The sequence below is a fragment of the Pangasianodon hypophthalmus genome, chromosome 6, assembly GCF_027358585.1.
Source record: "Pangasianodon hypophthalmus isolate fPanHyp1 chromosome 6, fPanHyp1.pri, whole genome shotgun sequence".
Classification (NCBI taxonomy): domain Eukaryota; kingdom Metazoa; phylum Chordata; class Actinopteri; order Siluriformes; family Pangasiidae; genus Pangasianodon; species Pangasianodon hypophthalmus.
The window spans coordinates 1,766,623-1,789,662 of record NC_069715.1 but is presented as its reverse complement, the minus strand read 5'-3'; the positions used below and the strand labels follow the sequence as shown (position 1 = coordinate 1,789,662).

Genomic DNA, 23,040 nt, shown 5'->3' with positions numbered 1-23,040 from the left:
TTTTCTTATTTACATTTTCAATATATTTTTCAAGCACGGAAAGCATTGCCACCTCACAGCTCCAGTTTCTTCCCACCTCCCAAAAACAGGCCAGTAGGTAGGGCTGAGATAAATCCCCCCTATGTGTGTGTGTGTGTGAACGTGTGTGTGTGTGTGTGAGATTGGTGTCTCATCCAGGATTATTCCCACCTCACACCCGGTGTTCCCGGGATAGGCTCCGGATCCACTGCCACCCTGACCAGGATAAAGCACTTACTGGATATGAGTGAGTGAGTGAATATATATCTCAGTATATTTATCTTTTGTTTATCTTTGTGTTTTTATTTTGTTATCTTTTTTTTACCTTGTATAATTGCATTATTGTTTGTTTACTCTTTTAGTTTGAGGTTAGTACACTCTAAGAAAAACGCTTCAGGTACGCTAGGCTTCTTCTGAGCTCTCTAAAAGCTCTACACAGAACCTGGAAGAGTTTCCTCAGAGGAACCAGCAGAGAACCCTGAGGTTCTCACCATGTGCTCGTGCTGCCCTCTGGTGGCGGAATGCGCGAGCTGCACACGCACGCGCGCGCACACACACACACACACACACACACACACACACACACAGACACTTCCTGAGGCTCTGTTTCAACACATTGACATGGATTATGGTGTTTTTTTTTTTTTAATTTAACAATTAAATAAGTAATTAAGTAAGTAAGTAAGTAAATAAATAAATAAATAAATTAGTGATGTGCCACTCTTTTTTTAGCCCTTAAGTTTGTCAGATGGATTAAACCGGAAACCGGAAGTCGTGTAACTTGTAAATAATTTAATTGATTTTTTTCATATTTGCATATAACCATAAGACATTTGCATAACCAATTTATGTGTAAACTCATTCAATATGATTGGAGGAAGCGGAGCTCTTATTTTGACACACACACTCACACACACACACACACACACACACACTCTCTCTCTCCCTCCATGTGTGGCAAGCTTCACACTCTTCAGTGCATAACTACAGCTACATTTGTTACACACACAGCACACAGACGCTATAAAGTAGTCCATGATGTTGTCCAGATGTGTGAGCAGTTTCCTGTGCAGGATTAAATCAGCTCCAGTGCCTCTGTGCTGCAGGTAAATCACTTTACTGCACTTTATTCCACACTGTCCTTCACCAAATCCAACAAACACACAAACACACACACACAAACACACACAAACACACTTCCTGTGTTTAATTCTAACCCATGCACACTTTGCACTGGAATTATAACTGTACAGAGGCTACTAGGGAAAAGTTCACTGTGTTCAATAACAACCGAAGGGTCAAGGTCACGTGAGCACCGCTTCGTGACGTCACTCTGCTTGATTCCGTCATACTGACTGGATCCCTAATTTTTTTTAGATCCTCTTAATGGCTGAATTTAATATCCATAAATGCAAGTTCTCAGGAGAGAAACCATGCATTTTTTTTCAGAATGCATTATGCTGAATCAGTTTTACCCTCAAAAAAACAGGAAACTATTCAGACTTTTTCATGTCTTTGTATAATAATGTTTATTCCCCCTAGCAAATGTATTTGTTAAACTGTTTATACATGTTTATATTGTTTATGTACATGTTACTCTATAAAATTAAAGACTTGATCCCAAATAAAATGGCTTCCTGAATCCCAATAAACTGTTAAAACTTGATCTGAATTCTTTGAAATATTGAAATATAGTGGTATAATAGTGTAATAGTGACTTTGCATACCACGGCGCTCTTGAATTCTGGATTCTGATTGGTCAGAAAGTGTTGATTACGTAAAAAAATAAAAAATAATCTGTGACTAAGTCGATTAGTTCCTGTAATAACACTTTCTGAAGTGTTTCTTATTTTTATACCACAGAAATATTTTACCAACAGTTGCAATGGTTTATTTTATTTAATGAAATTTTAATGGACATTTTATCTTTTTATAGTTAATTTCTTTCTTTCTTTTTTTTTGGTATGGAATGTCGGCTGTTCTCACTTACGTTACAGTAGCTATAAACAGTCGTTCCCTCACTCGTCTCTTACCAGGTAAAGAAGGGCTGTAGAGGGATCATTCCACACAAATAATTTCTTTTTGGTAATAATGTTATTTTTATAGACGATATTCTGCTAATGCGAGAGAGGGGAAGGTTTTATCTATCGTTGGTGACTGTTGTTTATAGTATTCAGTACTGGATTAGAGTTGAGTGTGTAGCTCTAACAGAGTCTGGACTGCAGTGTCTGATAAGATGTGCGAAGGTAGTGGATTTGGTGCGCTTTGTAAATGTAAATGGTGTTTTTGGAGTGTTTTCAGTGGTGTGTGGATAATCTCTTGTATTGCAGATGTGGGATTTTGTAAGAAGAGTAATATATCATCTGCAAATGGTCTGATTTTATGTTGCATTGTTGATGTCTGGTCACCACAGGTGTTCACATTTTGTTGTAGAAGCTACTGGTTTGATTAAAAATGGCAAATAGGGACCTGGAGATCGGGACCTTATCTGGTACCTGCGTGCAGAAGCTTTGTGATAATAGTTTGTTTGTAATAACGGTGGCTATAAGTAAAGTGGATAAAATCTGAACTTAAAAAAAATTTAATGATTCTCCAAAGCTGAATTTATTTAATGGGGTAAATAAGAATTTCCAGTTGACTCTGTCGAAGGTTTTCTCTCCACAGAGTGTGACTGGTGCTCTTTCTGATTTTTGGTGTGGTGTAAGTTGTATCTGGTTAATCCTTATATACACAGAGTGCACAATTATGCATCATTGATTTAGGCTGTTTTTAAGAAAATAGAAGGTGCAAATCACCTCCAATTCACTTTGGCCCCTTACTGTAATTTAACATAAAACAGTATCCTTATTTTTGTTGCTCTCAGTACTGTTTGCGGTTCTCAATGCAGCATGTCTCTCCTACATTTTTACAAACTCTAGACAAATTAAGTAAAAAAAAATTGCTGTGCCAGACTCAAATGAAGGCTTAGAATATTGCTATAATGTTCTATAATTTTGGTCATCAACTTTGAATATTTTAGTGCCTGAATGTTAACAATTTGTGTTTCTAAAGACTTTGAAATTTTTTTTTTAATTTCTGGAATAAAGTTTTATCATTTTCTTTCTCACAGAATTTCTAGACATGGACAATCCATTGACTTTTTAATATAGGAGATGTTTAGAAAAAGTTAATATATGACATGCATATGTTTATTTTTTTAAATAATTTATACATGAGAAGGTTAAGTATTCTGTGAGAGTTAGTAGTTGACTGTTTGCTTTGATAAAGCCTGTTCGATTGGGTTGGATTAGTGATGGAGTAAGTTTCCATTCTGATAGCCCTGGAGTCTTGCTTATAATTTCTGTGTTTGTCTTGCTGCGTGATAAAGGAGGATAACTAGAGGGTAAGTCTGGGGTCTTATCTGGGTTTTAGGTGCAGGGAAAAGTATTCAGTCTGTTATTCAGAGTATTCATTTCTGTTGGCAGTCTTGTACTGCCCGCCTGTTTTGCTTGAACTTATTATAATAACAGTAGTACAGAGACACAGAGACATCCTGCTGCTTCTCTTTACTGATTTATTTTATAACTTTCCTGACAGCTGCAGAGAGTTTTGAGACAAGATTGCTTCATTGCTTTTAATTAGACTTAGTAGATTTCCACACCACAGCCGCATCATTCTCGACAACAAGAATGCCGTCGTTGCCCAGAGTCAGACGGCACATTCTGGCGTCCTTCCGGTCAGTATTGGTGGCCCACACGGGTCTGCCCGGCATGTACATGACGAGGTTGCAGTCTCCTTGCATGATCAGCCGATGGGCGTCGGTTTTGCCACATGTATTAGATGCCCACAGAGGTCTCCAGCCGTAGACCACAAAGTTCCCATCCTCCTGAAATGAGACATGAGTGTTCAGTTTTGGAAAACAGTGGTTGGGTTTATATTTCTGTGAAAAGTATTGGAAGTAATTTTTCAAATAGTAAAAAAGGAATTAGGAATGGCCAGTGCTATCTATGTAGAGGGTATAAACATAAAGAAATGCAGCTCTTCTTTTTGAACCTGGAGTTTCTCTTTTTTCTGTTTTAATTCTACCTGAAAGATTGCCTTGTACTCTCGGTTGTTGGATAACAGGAAGTCTCCCTTACGGAGCTCTTCGTTCATGGACAAGAAGTTCCTGCTCATGGTTCTGAAAAGGAAAGACAGATTTGTCAAACAGTAAGGCTCATAGCAAATGTTTAATGCAGAAAATTGATAAGGACACTAGACAAGAATTATTGCCCAAGCTGATCTGAAGCTGACCCGCATTAATATAAACCTGTGATTTACAGCTGCACTACTGTCAGAGCTGCTGTTATAAAAAATTAATCAACACCTTCTGACTAATCACAGTCCAGAATTCAACAGAGCTATAGTACAGTATTGCTCTATTCTTGATTTGTACTCGATGGACTGCTAATATATCTACACATCTGTTATGGTTTTCCTGTTTAAATAAATAAACCAGGTGCACATTTGAGTATAATCGTTAAAAATATTTCCCTTATATGTATTTCCTTCCTGATTGTTAGGTTTAATCAGCTTTACTCACGTGCACAATGACAGTGACACCGTAGATGAATCAGTAAGCTGCTATGGAGATTTTTGATGCGAGATGGGGTTTTTATGAACGAGCCAGTTTAGGGCGGTCCTTTACTGTCATTGGCTGACGGTCCTTTACTGTCATTGGCTGTCATTCTGACCAACCAGAAATATTACTTCTTATAGTTTTATATAACAAAAAAGATTCTAAGATAAAGAAGGAACAAAGCATTTGTTGTGAGGAACACAATGGCCAGCGCTGGCAATCATGAGTCATAGAAAAACTATGGAATACCAATTTTTGATAAAGTGATAAGATTATCAATACACCAGAATTATTATGCCAATATATATATACATATCCTACATTTCAATCTAAATCATATCTTTCATTCTAGCCCTCCATGCTATTTCCTAATTTAATCCCATTTCACCCCTTGTGAAAGTCCAAGAAGCAGTTCCTCTCACTCTCACTTCTTTGATGCAGAAGAAGATGGAACACTTTGAGCACTTGGTCCTCACAATGCCTTTGCATCCAAGCACCTTACATCTTCCCTTCTCAATTCCTTGTAAGGGCCAGTGGTCAGTGGTGTCTCACTTCTTGGAGCGGATCTTGGTGCGGTAGAGAGCCATTAGTGAATCAAGAAGATCCACTCCTCCCATGCTCTTGCTGTAAAGAGGTACCATGTTGGGGCATGGGACTTGTATGAATTCTTTTCTTTTTTTGTCCCACCTCTGCACATGTGTGACAGGGTTTGCTCCAACAATGGTGCTCAAGAGTGTGACAGGGTGGTTGTCGAACCATTTGACAGCCCTCAGGTTCACACCATCATGAGTGGTAATCTTCTCCTGATGTGTGCCTCATCCTTTCTTCTTCATGGTTTGGTCGTCTATGAATGTACATCCTGCAAGACAGGTTTGTCTGACTGCCCCTATGCTGTGGATCTTCTTTTTTTCAAGGAGTACTTGAAGATCCATGCTGCAGAAACAGTTGTCATAGAAGATCTTGTATGACATGTTGCAGGGTACAATAGAGGCCAGCTTCAACACAATGTTACCACTTGCACCAATGTCAGGGTATCCATTAGGTGGTTGAATTGGCCCTGTGTAGACATCAAAGTTATACACAATGCCATTCTGGTCTGCCAAAATGAACACCTTATACCTCCAGCATTTTGGCTTCATTGGGACATACTGCTTCAGCTGGTTCTTGCCCTTGAAGGGGATCATCTGCTCATCCACGCACAACATTTCATCCATTTGGATACTGTTGAAGCTAGCTGTCAGGGAATTGAGGAGTGGCCTTATTTTGAACAACTTATCTCCACCTGGCACTTGGTCACTGTTGTTGGCAAAGTGGAGGAAGCTTTTTTGCCCTTCTTGATTCACTGCCATGATGCTTGCATCATTCTCTACTCTTGTTTTCAGATTCCAGTATATCCAGTTCTGTGTGCAGGCTGTGGACAGACATGTAGAAACATATCCCAATCTATTTCTTCATATGTTACATTCAGTGGTTTGGTGACATCACACTGCAGAGAATACAGTTAGTTTGCCTGACAATTTCATCGATTACACCTCTACGAAGAAAGCGGCGGAAGTATTCCACTGGTTCTGATAGCCCAACCGCTTCAGGGAGGGTGCCTTTCCATTTCGGAATTTGTGTAATGCTTCTGTTGGTGTGCCACTTCAGGTCTTTCACTTTTTGGAACGATCCTGGTCCATCCTCCCTCACTATTCCACCTGGTGAAATTTATAATAAGGATTCTCATCATAAATATTTATGGCGGAATGCTATTATAAATAAATAATGCAGAAACAATGCATTAAATACCATGTTATATCAGCAAGTGTAATGATGAGTCACCGGAGTGGGGATCCATTTGCAGCTTTTAATAAAAAGAAGACACAGTTGTACAGGCGTGGTCGAGCAACAGCAAACAGTTCTGTTATCGCATGTTGTTGCCATATGGCAACAATTACATTTCACCATTTAACAGAATACTCAAAATATATAAACTTGTTTAAATGATAAAAAACAAATGTTAACTTATCTCAGATAATGTTTCAATTTTTTTGCTTTAAGTAGTTTTGCCTAAATATTGAAATATTCAGCAAATTTTGAGAGCCCTCTGACCTTCACCATGCCATGTGATTGCAAAAAAGGAAGTACAAACAGCACTTCCTAGTCATGTGACATGGTGTTTTTTTTGTTATGTCAAATTTAAAGCCCCCTTTTTCCAGTTACATAGAAAAAAGTAGTTTTGTATTATTGTCTATCAAAAAAATTGGAGATAAATTAATAGTTGCCATATGACAACACTATGCAGTAAAGGGATATATACATATATATATATATATATATATCTATATATCTATATATATATGTCTATATATATATATGTATATATCCCTTTACTGCCAGGTGCTGCACATTTACGCTGATTACCTACCTGAGATTGGCGTGTTATAAAAGCCCGTGCAGGTGGCCGCGGATCTGCCTGAGAAGGCACCTGCCGCGTTACATTAGCCCCCCCCCCCCTTCCCCCCCCCAAGGAACAGCTCCTGACGTCTCTGATGAGCTCTGGGTCCAGGATGTGTGGAGCTGGGACCCAAGAGCGTTCCTCTGGACCATAAGCCTCCCAGTCCACCAAGCACTGGGTGCCCCCTCGATGGCGACGTGAGTCCAGGATACGCCTCACAGTAAAGGCTGGGGTTCCATCAATAATACGAGGAGGAGGTTGGGATGGAAGGGTGGAAGTCACCAGAGAGCTGCACAGGAATGGCTTTAGTCATGAGACATGGTGTTAGGACTTAGACTCCGTGATGACCGACTCAGCAAAGGCTTCTTCAACTGTCTACCCGGCTGACCTTCAGGGAATTATGGCCGCTTTAACACTTTTCAGAACTACCGTGGACACTCGTGGACGAACACTTGCAAGCCAATGTGAGGCCCTTGCTCGCCACGAGGAACTGCTTCAACAAATTGGGAAAGCCCTGGCACAGCTGACTCCTCTGCCTCCACCATCTGCTCCTGCTCCAGTGCTTCATGCCACGCTGCCTCCTTCACCTCGCGAACCCTGTCTTCCTGCACCACAGAGGTATGACGGCAAGCACGGTGAGTGCTGGGAGTTCCTTACCCAGTGCCAACTCACCTTTGAGCTCCAGCCTACCACCTACACTACGGATCAAGATTGCATTTGTGATAACTTTGTTAGCTGATAAGGCACGAGCTTGGGCAACAGCCATCTGGCAGAGACAGGGACCCGAGTGTTCAGCGGAACAAGGGGGAATCGTTGCAGACTATGCCATCTCGTTCCGGACGCTCGCAGCAGTCAGCGGATGGAATGAGACTGCCCAGGTTTCAGCCTTCCACCATGGTCTGTCTGACCCCATCAAAGACGGTCTGGCCTCTATAGGATGCCCAAGCGACCTCGAAACTCTGATCTCGCATGCCATTCGTCTTGATAACAGGATTAGAGAGCGTCACCAAGTTCTGAGTTCCCCTTGCTTCACTGCCTCAACCTGGAGGCCGTCCACCTCCTCCAGTGACTGTCCAGAGCCCATGCAAGTTGGCCGTACTCGTCTCTCCGCAGCTGAAAGGGAGCGCAGAAGGAGGGACAATTGCTGCATCTACTGTGGCAAGCCTGGCCATTTCCGAGCATCATGTCCCGAGCTCTTGGGAAAAGGACCGCCCCGTCCAGCCGAGGGAGGGTTGCGACGGGGACTACCCTCTCTCCCGAACTTCCCGGCCAAGGAGTCTACATCACTGTCTCCATCTCCTGGGGTGAGTCGGTCCACTCTTGCCAGGCCTTGTTAGACTCCGGGGCGGCTGGAAACTTTATGGATGTCCTCTTCGCCCGAAGAATCAATGTCCCTACAGTACCTCTTGAAGTCCCGCTGTCTGTGTCTGCTCTGGATGGCCAAGCTTTAGGTGACAGAAAAGTCACCCAAGTAACTTCTCCAGTCTTTCTCCAGTCTCAAGAAGAAAAGAAGAAATATCCCTGCACCTGATTCATTCACCGGAGTTCCCAGTTATTCTAGGCCTTCCTTGGCTTACCCGCCACAACCCTCGCATAGACTGGGTAACAAGCCAGGTTGTGGAATGGGGTCCTGCTTGCTATGCCTCTTGTCTGCTCTCTAGCTCTCCTGTGTCTCCTGCCGAGCCTCCTGATCTCACCGAGTTATCCCAAGTTCCCCCAGAGTACTGGGATCTGAAAGAAGTCTTCAGCAAGAGCAGGGCCGCCGTTCTTCCTCCGCACCGTGCCTACGACTGTGCCATCGACTTGCTCCCTGGGGCTACCCCTCCTCGTGGCAGACTGTTTTCCCTCTCTCAGCCAGAACGCAAGGCCATGGAGGAGTACATCAAGGACGCCCTGGCCTCTGGGTTCATTCGACCCTCCACCTCACCCGCTGGGGCCAGCTTCTTCTTTGTCGGCAAGAAGGATGGGGGGCTCCGGCTGTGTATTGATTACAGGGGCCTGAACAAGATCACTGTGCGCAACCGCTATCCCCTTCCGCTGATGTCCACAGCGTTCGATCTGCTCCAAGGCGCTACTGTCTTCACCAAGTTGGACTTACGCAATGCATACCACCTCATCCGCATCCGACAGGGAGATGAGTGGAAGACTGCCTTTAACACCCCGTCAGGGCACTATGAGTACCAAGTGATGCCCTTCGGACTCACCAATGCGCCAGCAGTTTTTCAGGCCCTTATCAACGACGTCTTGAGGGACATGATCAACCAATATGTCTTTGTTTACCTCGACGACATTCTGATTTTTTCCAAGACCTTGCAGGAGCACCGCCATCACGTCCGCCAGGTTCTCCAGAGGCTGCTACAGAACAATCTGTTTGCCAAAGCCCAGAAATGTGAGTTTCATGTCCCTGAGGTCTCCTTTCTGGGTTTTATTGTACGAACAGGACAACTCCAGATGGATCCAGCCAAGACCCTGGCCGTCCGGGACTGGCCCACTCCCAAGTCCATTAAAGAAGTTCAGCGGTTCTTAGGATTTGCTAACTTCTACCGCAAGTTTGTCAGGAACTTCAGTTCTGTAGCAGCGCCCATATCGGACCTCACCAAAAAGACCAATGGATCTTATGTCTGGTCTCCTCAGGCGGAAAAGGCGTTCAGGGACCTCAAGCATCGCTTCTGCACAGCACCCATTCTGGTTCTCCCGGACACATCGCAACCATTCGTCGTCGAGGTGGACGCCTCGGACAGTGGTGTCGGCGCAGTCCTCTCTCAACGCTCGGATGGCAGGTTGCACCCCTACGCATACTTCTCCCACCGCCTGAGCCCTGCGGAGTCCCGGTATGATGTGGGGGATCGGGAACTGCTCGCGGTTAAACTGGCCCTTGTGGAGTGGAGGCACTGGCTGGAGGGAGCACAACATCCATTCCTGGTTTGGACGGACCACAAGAACCTGGAGTACCTCCAGCAAGCCAAGAGACTGAATCCCCGACAGGCTAGGTGGGCCTTTTTTTTTTAGTCGATTCAACTTCACCCTATCGTACCGCCCTGGCTCTAAGAACAGCAAACCGGATGTGCTTTCCAGGCTATTCTCGTCCACCAACAGGGAGAGTGAAGTTGGGCCTATTATCCCTGTGTCCCGGATTGTGGCCCCTGTTCGCTGGGGTGTTGAGGTGGCCGTCCGACAAGCTCAATGCCAGGACCCCGGCCCTGGGACGGGGCCACCGGGCCTCTTGTACGTCCCTCATCAAGCCCGGGCCAAGGTTCTCCAGTGGGGTCACTCGTCCCCTCTCACCGCCCACCCGGGAGCTCGGAGGACACTGGACTTCTTGAAGAGACGCTTCTGGTGGCCAAGCATGGAGAAGGACATGAGGTCGTTTGTCCTGTCTTGCTGGGGTGCCCTCGGTCAGCCAGTACATGAGACGGTGTCGCAAGACCTGGAACAAGGTTAGGAGGACCCTCCAGTTGCCCCGGTTGCTACGGATCAACCCCACATTCCATGTATCCCTGTTGCGGCCCTTACTGACGTCCTCTTATGCCCCTGCTCCTAGGAATCCCCCGCCTCCCCGCATCCTCCAGGGTCAGACCGTGTTCACTGTGCACGGCCTGCTGGACTCCTGCTGGGTCCGTGGCGGGCTTCAATATCTGGTGGACTGGGAGGGCTATGGCCCTGAGGAGCGCTGTTGGGTCCCCGCCCGGGACATTTTAGACAAAGATCTTTGTCGGGACTTCCATTTGGCCCATCCTGAGCGCCCTGGGAACATCAGGAGACGCTCCTTGAGGGGGGGGTCCTGTTAGGACTTGGACTATCTTGGCCTCTAGAGGCCGCTATTGCTTCTGTGTTTTGTGTTTTGTTTTGACAGCCATGTGCTTTTGTTTTTCCATGTGCCTTGTGCCCCGCCTAGTCCTCATTACTTACACCTGTTTTCAGTCTGCCCCCTTGATTTGTTTGTGTATTTATACCCCCTCAGTTTGGTCTCTAGTCACGGAGTCTTTGTGCTGTGATGTTTAAGACTAGTAACCTCTGTTTCGTGTTCCTTACCTATGTCTTTGTGTTGTTTTGGTACTTTGCTTTCTTGTGAACTTTTTGGACTTTGAATTTGCCGTTGTTGGATCTTCTGAGCATTTGGATTATACTTTTGTTATTTTTTGCCTTGGATTTTGGATCTTAATTAATAAACTGTTTCCTTTACTCTACTCTCGCCTCACTCCTCTGCACTTGAGTCATTCCCCTGGTGGCCTAGTGGGGGTTTGCTGGGTTACTACGCTGGCGACCCGGGTTCGATTCCCAGCAAAACCCTAACACATGGAAGGTAGGGTAGATTCTCATAGTGTGGGGCGTGCTAGGCAGTATGCCACCGGATTGACTCTCCTAAGGATCTTAAAAGGCCCAATATACCACGGGGCCAATTTCTTGGACTCTAGCTGCAATGGAAGGTCCCTGGTCGCCAGCAACACCCGCTGACCTGGACGAAAGGTTGGGCCCGGAAGCCTTTTCCGATTGGTGGCATGGGTGCTTCTCTGGGCAGCAGCTTGCAGATATAATTTGGCTTTCTGCCAGATTCTGCGGCATCGGCGCACCATGTGTTCCACTGCAGAAACCCCTTGCTTGTGCTCTGCAAACAAGGGTGGGGGATAGCCAAACTGGCACTCAAACGGTGACATACCTAGTGACGCGTGCCAGAGGGTGTTGTGGGCATACTCCACCCACATCAGGTGCTCTGCCCAAGATGAAGGATTGGAGGAAGCCAGGCACCTGAGGGAGCGCTCCAAATCTTGGTTGACTCTCTTGGTTGACTCTCTTGGTACTCCAGATGGAAACCTGAGGATAAACTAACTGTAGCCCCCAAGAGATGGCAGAAGGCTTTCCAGAATCGGCTGGTAAACTGTGGTCCCCAGTCGGAGACCAAGTCCGTTGGAAAGCCATGGACCTGAACCACATGTTGCAGTAGGAGCTTAGCCGTCTCATTGGCCGAAGGGAGTCTGGGCAAGGGAATGAATTTACAGGCCTTCAAGAACCGATCCACGATGACCAGTATAAATGACATCCCCTGGGATGTTGGCAGACCTGTAACAAAGTCCAGTGAAAGGTGGGACCATGGGCAAGAGGGTATTGGAAGGGGATGATGCTAACCAGATGGGCTAGTATGTCGCTCTTTGTTCCGAGCACAGACCTGACAGGCAGCCACATAGGCCTGGACGTCCCTCTCCATATTGGGCCACCAGAAGTGTCGGCTCAAAAACTCCAGGGTTCTGGTGACCCCAGGGTTCCCTGCAAATGGAGATCTTTGACCCCAAGACAGGGCCTGAGGCCGTATGTTCAACAATACATAGAGTTTTCCTGGAGTGCCTCCACCCGGGTCTGGCTCCTGATAGAGAGCCGTGCGGGTGGCTTCCTCCAGGCCCCAGCAGAAGGGAGCCAGTATTCGGGGAGGGGAAATTATAGTCTCGTGGCTGGGTTCCCGTGAGGATATATCCTGTTGCCTAGAGAGTGCATCTGATTCAAGATTTTTGGACCCTGGCCTATAAGACAAGACGAAGTTAAAACGTGTAAAGAACAAGGACCACCTGGCCTGCTGGGGGTTCAGGCGCTTGGCCTCCTGAATGTAGGCCAGATTCTTGTGGTCTGTCCAAATAAGGAACTGGTTCTTGGCACCCTCCAGCCAGTGCCTCCACTCCTGCAATGCCAATTTTACAGCCAGGAGTTCACGGTTCCCAACGTCATTCCTCTCTGACAGGGTTAGACGGTGGGAGAAGTATGCGCACGGATGTAATTTCTGGTCTGGCCCTGAAAGCTGGGAAAGGACGGCGCCCACTCCTATATCTGAGGTATCGACTTCCACTATGAACTGAGCCTCAGGGTCAGGCATATGCAGCACAGGGGCCGTTGTCAATTTATCCTTCAGGGTTTCAAAGGCTTGCTGTGCCTCTCTAGTCCACTTAAACCCAGCCTGGGTCTTCTTGGTCAGTGCACTAAGTTGGCTGCCAGAGTGCTAAAGTTGCGAAGCATTGTACCAGCCGGACTGAGGTGGGTTGTGGCCACTGTGTGACGGCCTTTACCTTGTCTGGGTCCATACTAAGACTCCCTTGGGACACAACAAAGCCCAAGAAGGAGATTGTGGTTACATGAAACTGGGACTTCTTTAGTTTGACATATAGATGGTTCCAGAGGAGGAGCTGAAGGACCCGGCACACATGAACCACATGTTCCTCCAGCAAGCTGCTAAAAATCAAAATGTTGTCTACATAGACGAAGGTGTAATGGTTTAGGGTCTCCCGGAGGACCTCATTAATGAACCGCTGGAAGACCGCGGGGGCGTTCATCAGGCCAAAGGGCATCACCAAATGCTCATAGTGCCCAGACGGCGTGATAAACGCAGTCTTCCACTCATCCCCTACCCTGTTGCGGATCAGATTGTAGGCGCTACGTAGTTTTGAAAAAAATTTCGTTGATCGCACAATCAAAGGACCTATGGGGCGGCAGTGTCTGGGCCTTTTGTTTAAAAAAGACCTCCTGGAGGTCTCAATAATCTTGGGGCACGCGAGATATATCTACTGTTTGCGAAATAGTTGGAGGTAAGGCGCGTGTTCGTTTGAGGCAGCTCTGGGAACACCTAGAGCCCCAAACAGAAATGGACCTAGTAGACCAGTCAATGCAGGGGTTATGTGCTTGAAGCCAAGGGAACCCGAACACTAGGAGCAGCTCAGGTACTCGAGTCACATAGAAGGTCAGGCGTTCTGTGAGGTGGCCTAACTGTAGTGTGACAGGTGACTTTGTGTGGTTATGGGTCCTGAGCCTAATGGTCGCCTGTCAAGCGCGAAGACCGGTATGGGATGGGGGAGTGGGTCTACTGGCAACCCTAGTCTCTTGACTCATCCATGAAATTGCCAGCCACCCCTGAGTCAGTGAAGTGCTGCAGACTGGTTTCTTTGCCATCTCCCCAAACAATGACGACAGGAATGAAGAGGCCACACGGGTGAGGAACACTGTCTGGGGCCATCTTCCTGGGATGGCCCCAGCCTTTTGGCATCTTACCGGCCTTTACAGCCACAGTGCACAGCCAGTTTCCTCTTCATTATGACAATTGGCCAGTCAGAAGCTTCTAAATTCACTACATCAATTTCAGGAATCTTTCACACTGTTTAAAGAGACAGTCAGCTTGGTGTAAGTAAACTTGTCTCTAATTGATTGTTTTAAAATGACCTCTGATGTGAACAAAGTAAGTGTCCTAATTGAGTTGCCCAAAGAAATGTATGATATGTAACATGAAATGTGTGAAGTTGTGAAACACTGAGATTGAATAACGTTAGCCCAGGTGTATATGAACTTTTAGCCTCAGCTGTATGTCCCTATTGTGTCTTATACTTTTAGACATTTATGTGTAGTTATGTTTCAATGTTACATTTTTGCGTTATATTAACTTTTTATATCATGATAACCTTTAAAATGGTTATGAGATCGCCTCCTCTGAGATGGTGTGGTGCTCCTTCAAATTGGTCCAAAATAATGAACTAGAAATGAGATCTTTTGTTATGATGCCTTCTGAATTGGACAGACTTTATCAAAATTGGTGCTGAAATAGTGCTGGTGTAACACAGTGCAATTTTGTTCCACTATATGTCCACACATGTAGCAGAATGACAATAAAGCTCGACTTGACTTGACTTGACTTGAAAAATGCTGTGTTCTTCTGAATGGAATGATAATGATATTGTTGATTGGCAGTAAGCTGTGTAATGTCATGCTCTTTATGTTTATAAATAACCTGATCTTTCCCAGAATGCAGTACTCACAGCACCTACAGGGTGACACGCCTGCCCCCTTTCGCCCCGAGACCTCGATGGCCAAGACGATGATGGACATCGGGACACGGCGGATTTTCTCTGAGGAACATGACCTGTTCAGACAGAACGTCCGGCGGTTCTTTAAGGAAGAAGTGGTTCCTTATCACACAGAGTGAGTGCAGTGGCTCCGTCCTAAACCACACATTACTATCACACACTGGATCTAAATCTGGATCTTCAAGGAGGAACAGAGTAAATTCAGTCACATCCCACCACACTTCGAATGTAAATGTGAAATAAATATGGTAATATCCTGTTTGGTAACTAGCGATCACTCGTTACTGCAGTGTTATTTCTCTTAAAAATTTGTACACTTAAATTATGCAAAAAAGTGTTTAAATGACTTTTTTGCTGAGTATTAATTGAAAACAGTTTCCAGTTTTGCAAAATATAAATTATTCTCCTGCTATAAGTTCAAAAGCGTAAAGATCAAATGCTTTTTGCAGATCTGCATTACACTGTTACACTCTTATGTTCTTACACTGTTACACAGTTAAACTGTTACACTGTTACACAGTTACATCATTACACTGATACATAGATAGATTGTTACACTGTTACATTGTAACATACAGTATTTACACTGCTACATTGTTATGCCATCACATAGTTACACTATTATGCTGTTACATAAATGTTGTTGATAAACACTATGTAAAAATGTATCTCTGGAAATATGTAACAAAGTAACTGTAAGCATGTAATGCAAGTCTGCAAAAAGTCTTTGAACTTTTTTTTGTTCATCTTTTTCTAATATTACTGTAGCAGATCATCGATGTTCTGTTCTCCTGTGAAAAGGGTAACAGTTTAGAAGTGTAATATTGTAACAGTGTAACTATGTTAGAACATAAGAGTGTAACGATGTAACACAGGCCTGAATGAAGCTGTTCATCTTTATGTTTTTGATCTGAGAAAGCCTTTGGGAAGTTAGTTTTACCAAATTTGTGTAAAAACAACAATCAAAGCGCTATATTAAAAAGTGAAATGAAACCCAGGGTGTCTTTAGCTGAAGTGGTTCACACTGCCTCTGAAGTCTGAATCTAACGCTGTGAGTAAAAAAAAAATAAATAAATAAAATCATATACAAGGGTTTGATGTTTAAAAACTTGACTACCTTGTTTTATGAACATTTTAGTTAAGTGTGTGTGTGTGTGTGTGTGTGTTTACAGGTGGGAGAAGGCAGGCGAGGTCAGTAGGGAGGTCTGGGAGAAGGCGGGCCTGCAGGGGCTGCTGGGTATTTACACTCCTGCTGAACATGGCGGGGTCGGCGGAGACCTGCTCTCTGCTGCCATTGTGTGGGAGGAGCAGTAAGTAACTCTGTGTTACTGTCTCACTTTACCTCTCTCTCTCTCTCCATCCCCCCCCCTCGTCTCCTGGTGGATCATGTGCAAGTAAGGAAGGTTTTCTTTGTCTAAGATGATTATAAGATGATTAGAGAGAGCTGTCATGATTGTGTGTGTGTGTGTGTGTGTGTGTGTGTGTGTGTAGGATGTACTGTAACTGTTCAGGTCCTGGTTTCTCTCTGCATTCGGAGATCGTGATGCCGTACATCAGCCATTATGGCTCGCAGGCTCAGATCGAGCGCTTCCTGCCCCAGATGGCTGCTGGGAAATGCATCGGCGCCATCGCCATGAGTGAGCCGGGGGCGGGCAGGTGAGGCTCCGCCCACCAAATGACATCACTCTCCTATATACATGTTCATATTAGATATCTCATTACAATTCAAGTACAAATCTGTTGGAGTGCTGGTGTAACTCTATATGTGTGTGTGTGTACAGTGATCTGCAGGGAGTGAAGACGTATGCTCGGCGTGATGGCACTGACTGGATCCTCAATGGAAATAAGGTTTACACACATGCTGAAATATTTTTCTGTTACATTAACATTTGATTAAAGTTTAAAGTTTGGATTGATTTATAATCAAATGTAATTTACTGTCTCTCTCTCTGTCTCTGTCTCTCTGTCTCTCTCTGTGTCTCTTTCTCTCTCTCTCTGTGTCTCTGCCTCTCTCTGTCTCTGTGTCTCTGCCTCTCTCTGTCTCTCTCCCTGTCTGTCTCTGTCTCTCTGTCTCTCTCTCTCTCTGTCTCTCAGGTGTTTATCACTAACGGGTGGATGAGTGATCTGGTCATTGTTGTTGCTGTAACAAATCGTGAAGCGAAATCAGCAGCTCACGGTCTCAGTCTGTTTCTGGTGGAAAGCGGCACCAAGGGCTTCGCCAAGGGACGTAAACTTGATAAGATTGGCCTCAAAGCACAGGTATATACACACACACACACACCAGTCACATCATACTGGTTTTTTTGATTATCACATTTTCAGCATTTAATCTTTATGTGGAGCTCCAGCTGAGGTTCGATTTTTATTTTGTGTGTGTGTGTGTGTGTATGTGTGCAGGACACAGCAGAGTTGTTCTTTGAGGATGTACGCCTCCCAGCTGACGCTCTACTCGGAGAAACTAACAAAGGTTTTTACTATCTCATGAATGAACTGCCTCAGGTACGAGCAACGAGGTTTCCTTCTTTCATTTTGTCTCTATGTCTTTTTTTTCCCAAAGGAGGTTTATTGTTATGCTGTTGCATTATTTAATGCAATAATGTAAAACAATTTACGGTATATAAAGAGCAGCACATTTAGACTCACACACGCTTTCCCCTCCATTCTCTCTCTCTCTCTCTCTCTCTCTCTTTCTCTCTCTGTCAGGAGCGGTTGATAATAGCAGCAATGGCTCTGGCCAGCTGTGAGTTTATGTTTGAGGAGACTCGGAATTACGTGACTCAGAGGAAGGCCTTTGGAAAAACCATCGCTGACCTGCAGGTGGGAATTTAATAAATAAAAACACATTTTAGGCTTTAAAGTTTCCTTGTGTCTTTCAACCCCTTTCATTTTAAATAAAAGGATTTTTTAAGGATTTTTTTGCTACTCAACGCTAACCCTAACCCTCCAGGTATTTTAATGAGGTTAAGAGCTGTTATTAGTTGTTTCTTGGCATTTAAACATTCAATTCAATTCAGTTTTGTTTGTTTATAGCGCTTTTAACAATGGGCATTGTCACAAAGCAGCTTTACAGAAATACAGTCAGGTCCGGAAGTATTTGGACAATGACAGAGTTTTAGTGATTTTGCCTTTATACACCACCACAATGGATTTGAAATAAAACAATCAAGATGTGATCGAAGTGTAGACTTCCAGCTTTATTTTAAGAGGTTCCACAAAAATATGGCATTTACCATTTAGGAATCACAGCCATTTTAAGCAAAGTACTTCCATTTTCAGGGGCTCAAAGGTATTTGGACAAAGTGACATAATTGTAAATATAACCATAATTTTAATACTTGGATGAAAATCCTTTGCAGTCAATGACTGCCTGAAGTCTGGAGCCCATGTTCTCAAAACTCAAATTCTGAGTTTCCCTGGAGATGCTTTGCCAGGCCTTCACTGCAGCCACCTTCAGTTGCTGCTTGTTTGTGGGTCTTTCTGCCTTCAGTCTTGTCTTCAGTAAGTGAAAAGCAGCTCTATTGGGTTGAGATCAGGCGACTGACTTGGCCATTGAAGAATATTCCATTTCTTTGCCTTCAAAAAGTCTTGAGTTGCTTTCGCAGTATGTTTAGGATCATTATCCACCTGCACTGTGAAGCGGTTTTGCAGCATTTGGCTGAATGTGAGCAGAGAGTATAGCCCTATACACCTCAGAATTCATCTTGTTACATCTGTCAGCAGTTACATCATCAATAAACACCAGTGAGCCCATTCCATTGGCAGCCATATACACCCATGCCATAACACTGCCTCCACCACAATTGACACATGATGTGGTATACTTTGGATCATGAGCTGTTCTTTTCTTTCTGTTTTTTTTCTTAAACCACTGTTTACTTTTCTCTTCCCATCATTCTGGTACAAGTTAATCTTGGTTTCATCAGTCCAACGAGTCTTATTCCAGAACATGGGAGGTGTTTTAGATGTTTTCTGGCAAAGTCTAATCTGGCTTTCCTGTTCTTGAATGTTACCAGTGGTTTGCACCTTGTGTAAACCCTCTGTATTTACATTCATTAAGGTGTCTCTTGATTGTAGATTTTGACAATGATACGCCTACCTTCTCCAGAGTATTCTTGACTTCTGTTGATGTTGTGAAGGGGTTTTTCTTCACCAAGGAAAGGATTCTGTGATCATCCACTTTAGTTGTCTTTCATGGTCTTCCAGGCTTTTCGATGTTGTTGAGCTCACCAGTGCTTTCTTTGTTTTTAAGAATGTACCCAACTGTTGATTTGGCCACACCTAAGGTTTCTACTATCTCTCTTATAGATTTATGTTGTTTTTTCAGCCTAATGACGGCCTCCTGCACTTGCATTGAGATCTCCTTGGACTTCATATTGGTAGCTCCATTCGAACAGCTGCCAAATGCCAACTCAATACCTGATATCAACTCCAGACCTTTTATCTGCTTTATTTGTCTTGAAGTAACAAGGGAATGGACTGCACCTGGTCAGTTAACTTCTTGTCAGTCAATTGTCCAAATGCCTTTGAGCCCCTGAAAATGGAAGTACTTTGCTTAAAATGGCTGTAATTCCTAAATGGTAAGTGCCATATTTTTGTGGAAAATCCACTAGATCCCTGAAGGTGTGCTGTGGTATCTGGCACAAAGACGTTAACAGCAGATCCTTTAATTCCTGTAAGTTGCACAGTGGGGCCTCCATGGATTGGACTTGATGGCCAGCACACCCCACAGATGTTCAACTGGATTGAGATCTGGGGAATTTGGAGGCCAAGTCAACACCTTGAACTCTTTGTCATGTTCCTCGAACCATTCCTGAACAATTTTTACAGTGTGGCAGGGCGTATTATCCTACTGAAAGAGGTCACTTCCATTAGGGAATACTGTTGCCATGAAGGGGTGTACCTGATCTGCAACAATGTTTAGGTAGGTGGTATGTGTCAAAATAGCATCCACATGAATGCCAGGACCCAAAGATGTTCCCAGCAGAACATTGCCCAGAGCATCGCACTGCCTCCGCCAGCTTGCGTTCTTCCCATAGTGCATACTGGTGCCATCTCTTCCCCAGGTAAGTGACACACACACACACACACACACACACACACACACACCCGGCCTTCCACATGATGTAAAAGAAAATGTGATTTATTGGACCAGGCCACCTTCTTCCTTTGCTCCGTGGTAAAGTTCTGATGCTCACCTGTCCATTGTAGGCACTTTTGGCAGTGGACAAAGGGTCAGCATGGACACTCTGACCGCTCTGCAGCTACGCAAGCTGCGCTGCACTGTGTGTTCTGACTCCTTTCTATCAGAGCCAGCTTTAACTTTTCAGCAATTTTGTGCTACAGTAGCTCTCCTCTGGGATCAGACCAGACGGACTAGCCTTCATTCCCCACGCGCATCAGTGAGCCTCGGGCATCCATGACCCTGTTGATGGTTCACCGGTTGTTCTTACTTGGACCACCTTTGGTAGGTACTAACCACTGCATACCAGGAACACCCCACAAGACCTGCTGTTTTAAAGATGCTCCGACCCAGTCATCTAGCCATCACAATTTGGCCGTTGTCAAAGTTTCTCTAACCCTTACGCTTGCCATTTTTCCTGGTTCCATGTGTGTGTGTATATAATCTTTCTCTTGCACTGTACAGACAGTTCAGCATAGATTAGCTGAGCTGAAGACGGAGATCTGTGTGGGTCGAGCTTTCATTGATAACTGTCTCCAGCTGCATAGTGAGAGGAAGCTGGACTCCAGCACTGCCTCCATGGCGAAATACTGGTCAGTCTCTCTCTCTCTCTCTCTCTCTCTCCAGTTTATTCACTCTGTATATTTATATCCATATGAGTGATTTTCATGATGCTATAAGAATCAGGGTTGATTTGCAAGGGCATGCCATTCTTCTAATTAAAATCTTTGCTCTTGTAAAAATGGCATTCTCTTTAAATTTAACATGCTCTCTCTCTTTCTCTCTCTCTCTCTCTCTCTCTCTCAGGGCATCAGAGTTACAGAATAAAGTGGCCACTCAGTGTCTGCAGCTGCATGGTGGGTGGGGCTACATGTGGGAATATCCAATCGCCAAGTGAGTGAGACACAAAGGCCAATCAGAGGAGAGATCCAACATTTAATTCCAACCATCATTTCATATAGAGCTATATAAATAAATATTCCAGATTTCCTGGTTGTAGTAGAACATCACACCCATAACTCCAGCCTGTACGGGTGAAAGAAATTTCATTTTTGTCCAATAGAATTGTCGTAGTTTATTATTTCTGCAGCCTCACTGCTTCCTTTTCTATGTCACTGTATGAACAGCAGGGGGATGCCATTAGATAAACTTCATTCTGGGCTGAATTCATGATCTGACTTTTGACCTTGGTCATTTTATCCCATACACCAATCTAATCTAGAAATAAGAGCTCTATATATTCCAATCTAGACATTGTCACTCTATATAGTCGTTTAATCTAAATGTTCAGGACGATTTTCAGGATTTTTGTGCTGGTTTCTGATATGCGTCTGTCACACGTTCTCTTCCTCAGAGCCTTCGTGGACGCTCGTGTGCAGCCCATCTACGGCGGAACCAATGAGATCATGAAGGAGCTGATCGCTCGCGCCATCGTCGGACACAGATAGACGAGCGCTGAGCTGAGGGATCAGATGGATCGGAGCGAGACACGGAGAGAAGCTGGTTTGTGGGGTTTTTGTCTTTGGTTTGGTGACTGATCAGTGCCATGATGTACATGTAGCTAAGAAAAGCTGATCAAATAGCAAATAATACATTTTCTTGGAGATCAAGTGACACAATTTTGATCATTTCTTTTCCTGTTTGGTTTGAATAAATTTACTTTATAATACACCATGTAATAAATAGATATGAAAAAAACTTGCATCACATGAAGGTTTAGTCACATGGTTAGACATATTTTAAATGACAACATTATATAAATTTTATAGAAATTTAATGTAATAATCAAAAATACAAATGATCTGTGTGTGAATTGGTGCATTGAGTAACAGGACCATGTCCTAAAAGGGCTCAAAAATCCTTGTAATGTAATGTAATGTAAATGTAAATTACATTTGATTATAAATCAATCAAAAACCCTGTGCATATTTTACCTTATAAATAATTGCACCTTTATCCATTTTGTGTTGTGTTGTTATTTGTGTTGAATGTTTTAAAACACAAGTAAAATTTAAAGCATTAGAAACGCAAAATGTTGCGACTCAGTCGATGCTCCAGCTCCATTTCACTCTCATTCAGCACAAAAGCAGATAAAATGCTGATGCAGTGACACGTTTTACACGTGCCCTTAAAAATATAATACTGACTATTCACTTTTTCAACTCTAATGGAGTTTAGAACTTAAACTTTAAGAACCTGGTTTCTAAGGGCTGTATTCAGAGTCAAAGACTTTATGTGAGTATGTACAGGAAAATTGTGAGTCTCCATCGTTGGAGTGCGTAGCTGTTCAGGATGATTGAGCTTCCTATAAGGTAAGGTGAGGTGAGGCGAGGTAAGGTGAGGTAAGGTAAGGTAAGGTAAGGTAAGGTAATCCTTTATTCGTCCCCAATGGGGAAATTTGCATTGTTACAGCAGCAGATATGAAGATATAAAAAATATATAAGTATAAAAATATACAAAAGACACACCAAGAATGCACAAAAACACAAACACACAACAGTATTAAAGTGACCAAACTGCATTATTGCACTGTTCCCATGAGATGGGGGGTTACCAACGATTTATTGTCCAATTTAGTACCAGAGATTTATTGTCCAGTTAAGTGGTGGGGTCTGCTGGGAGCAGTGCTGGTTGTACAGTCTCACAGCAGCAGGGAGGAAGGACATGCGATACCGCTCCTTCACACACGTGGGGTGGAGCAGCCTGTCACTAAAGATCATGAAGAAAAATAGACTGCCAGATTCTTCTTGAGTAGAAACGCCCAAGACGTTTTTTTTTCTGGCAGTTAGGAATTCACACAAATTAATGAACATACTTGTCATGGATGGTTTGGAGAAAGATGCAAATGCGGGGACTTTTATTAATTGTGAAACACATGAGAACAAGGGCTAGAGCTATGTAACAAAAACACAAACTAGACACGCACGGAATCAAGATAAACATGGCACAGATGGAACGATAAACAAGAAGTGCTATA

The 23,040-nt window shown here is 44.0% G+C and overlaps 2 protein-coding genes across 2 annotated transcripts; one reads left to right on the top strand and one right to left on the bottom strand.

Moving 5' to 3' along the window:
* The first annotated feature begins 954 nt into the window (after positions 1–954).
* acadl (acyl-CoA dehydrogenase long chain) lies at positions 955–22,019 on the top strand. The gene is made up of 11 exons (XM_053235096.1): positions 955–1,124; positions 14,823–14,999; positions 16,057–16,194; positions 16,376–16,540; positions 16,666–16,732; positions 16,979–17,143; positions 17,282–17,383; positions 17,588–17,701; positions 20,529–20,656; positions 20,871–20,957; positions 21,418–22,019. The coding sequence occupies exons 1-11, from the start codon at positions 1,054–1,056 to the stop codon at positions 21,509–21,511; spliced, it is 1,308 nt and encodes a 435-aa protein (XP_053091071.1). The 5' UTR covers positions 955–1,053; the 3' UTR covers positions 21,512–22,019.
* Positions 3,552–4,617, bottom strand: LOC117597506 (B-type lectin plumieribetin). The gene is made up of 3 exons (XM_034304930.2): positions 4,580–4,617; positions 4,084–4,177; positions 3,552–3,883 (listed from the first exon to the last, which is right to left on the bottom strand). The coding sequence occupies exons 2-3, from the start codon at positions 4,171–4,173 to the stop codon at positions 3,632–3,634; spliced, it is 342 nt and encodes a 113-aa protein (XP_034160821.2). The 5' UTR covers positions 4,174–4,177; positions 4,580–4,617; the 3' UTR covers positions 3,552–3,631.
* Positions 22,020–23,040: the final 1,021 nt, after the last annotated feature.

Coding starts and splice junctions, on each gene's coding strand:
- LOC117597506 (XM_034304930.2), bottom strand. CDS start 4,173: ATGAGCAGGAACTTCTTGTCCATGAACGAAGAGCTCCGTAAGGGAGAC. Junction 3,884..4,083: donor AGTACAAGGCAATCTTTCAG/GTAGAATTAAAA, acceptor GTCTCATTTCAG/GAGGATGGGAACTTTGTGGT.
- acadl (XM_053235096.1), top strand. CDS start 1,054: ATGATGTTGTCCAGATGTGTGAGCAGTTTCCTGTGCAGGATTAAATCA. Junction 16,541..16,665: donor AGTGAGCCGGGGGCGGGCAG/GTGAGGCTCCGC, acceptor GTGTGTGTACAG/TGATCTGCAGGGAGTGAAGA. Junction 20,657..20,870: donor GCCTCCATGGCGAAATACTG/GTCAGTCTCTCT, acceptor TCTCTCTCTCAG/GGCATCAGAGTTACAGAATA.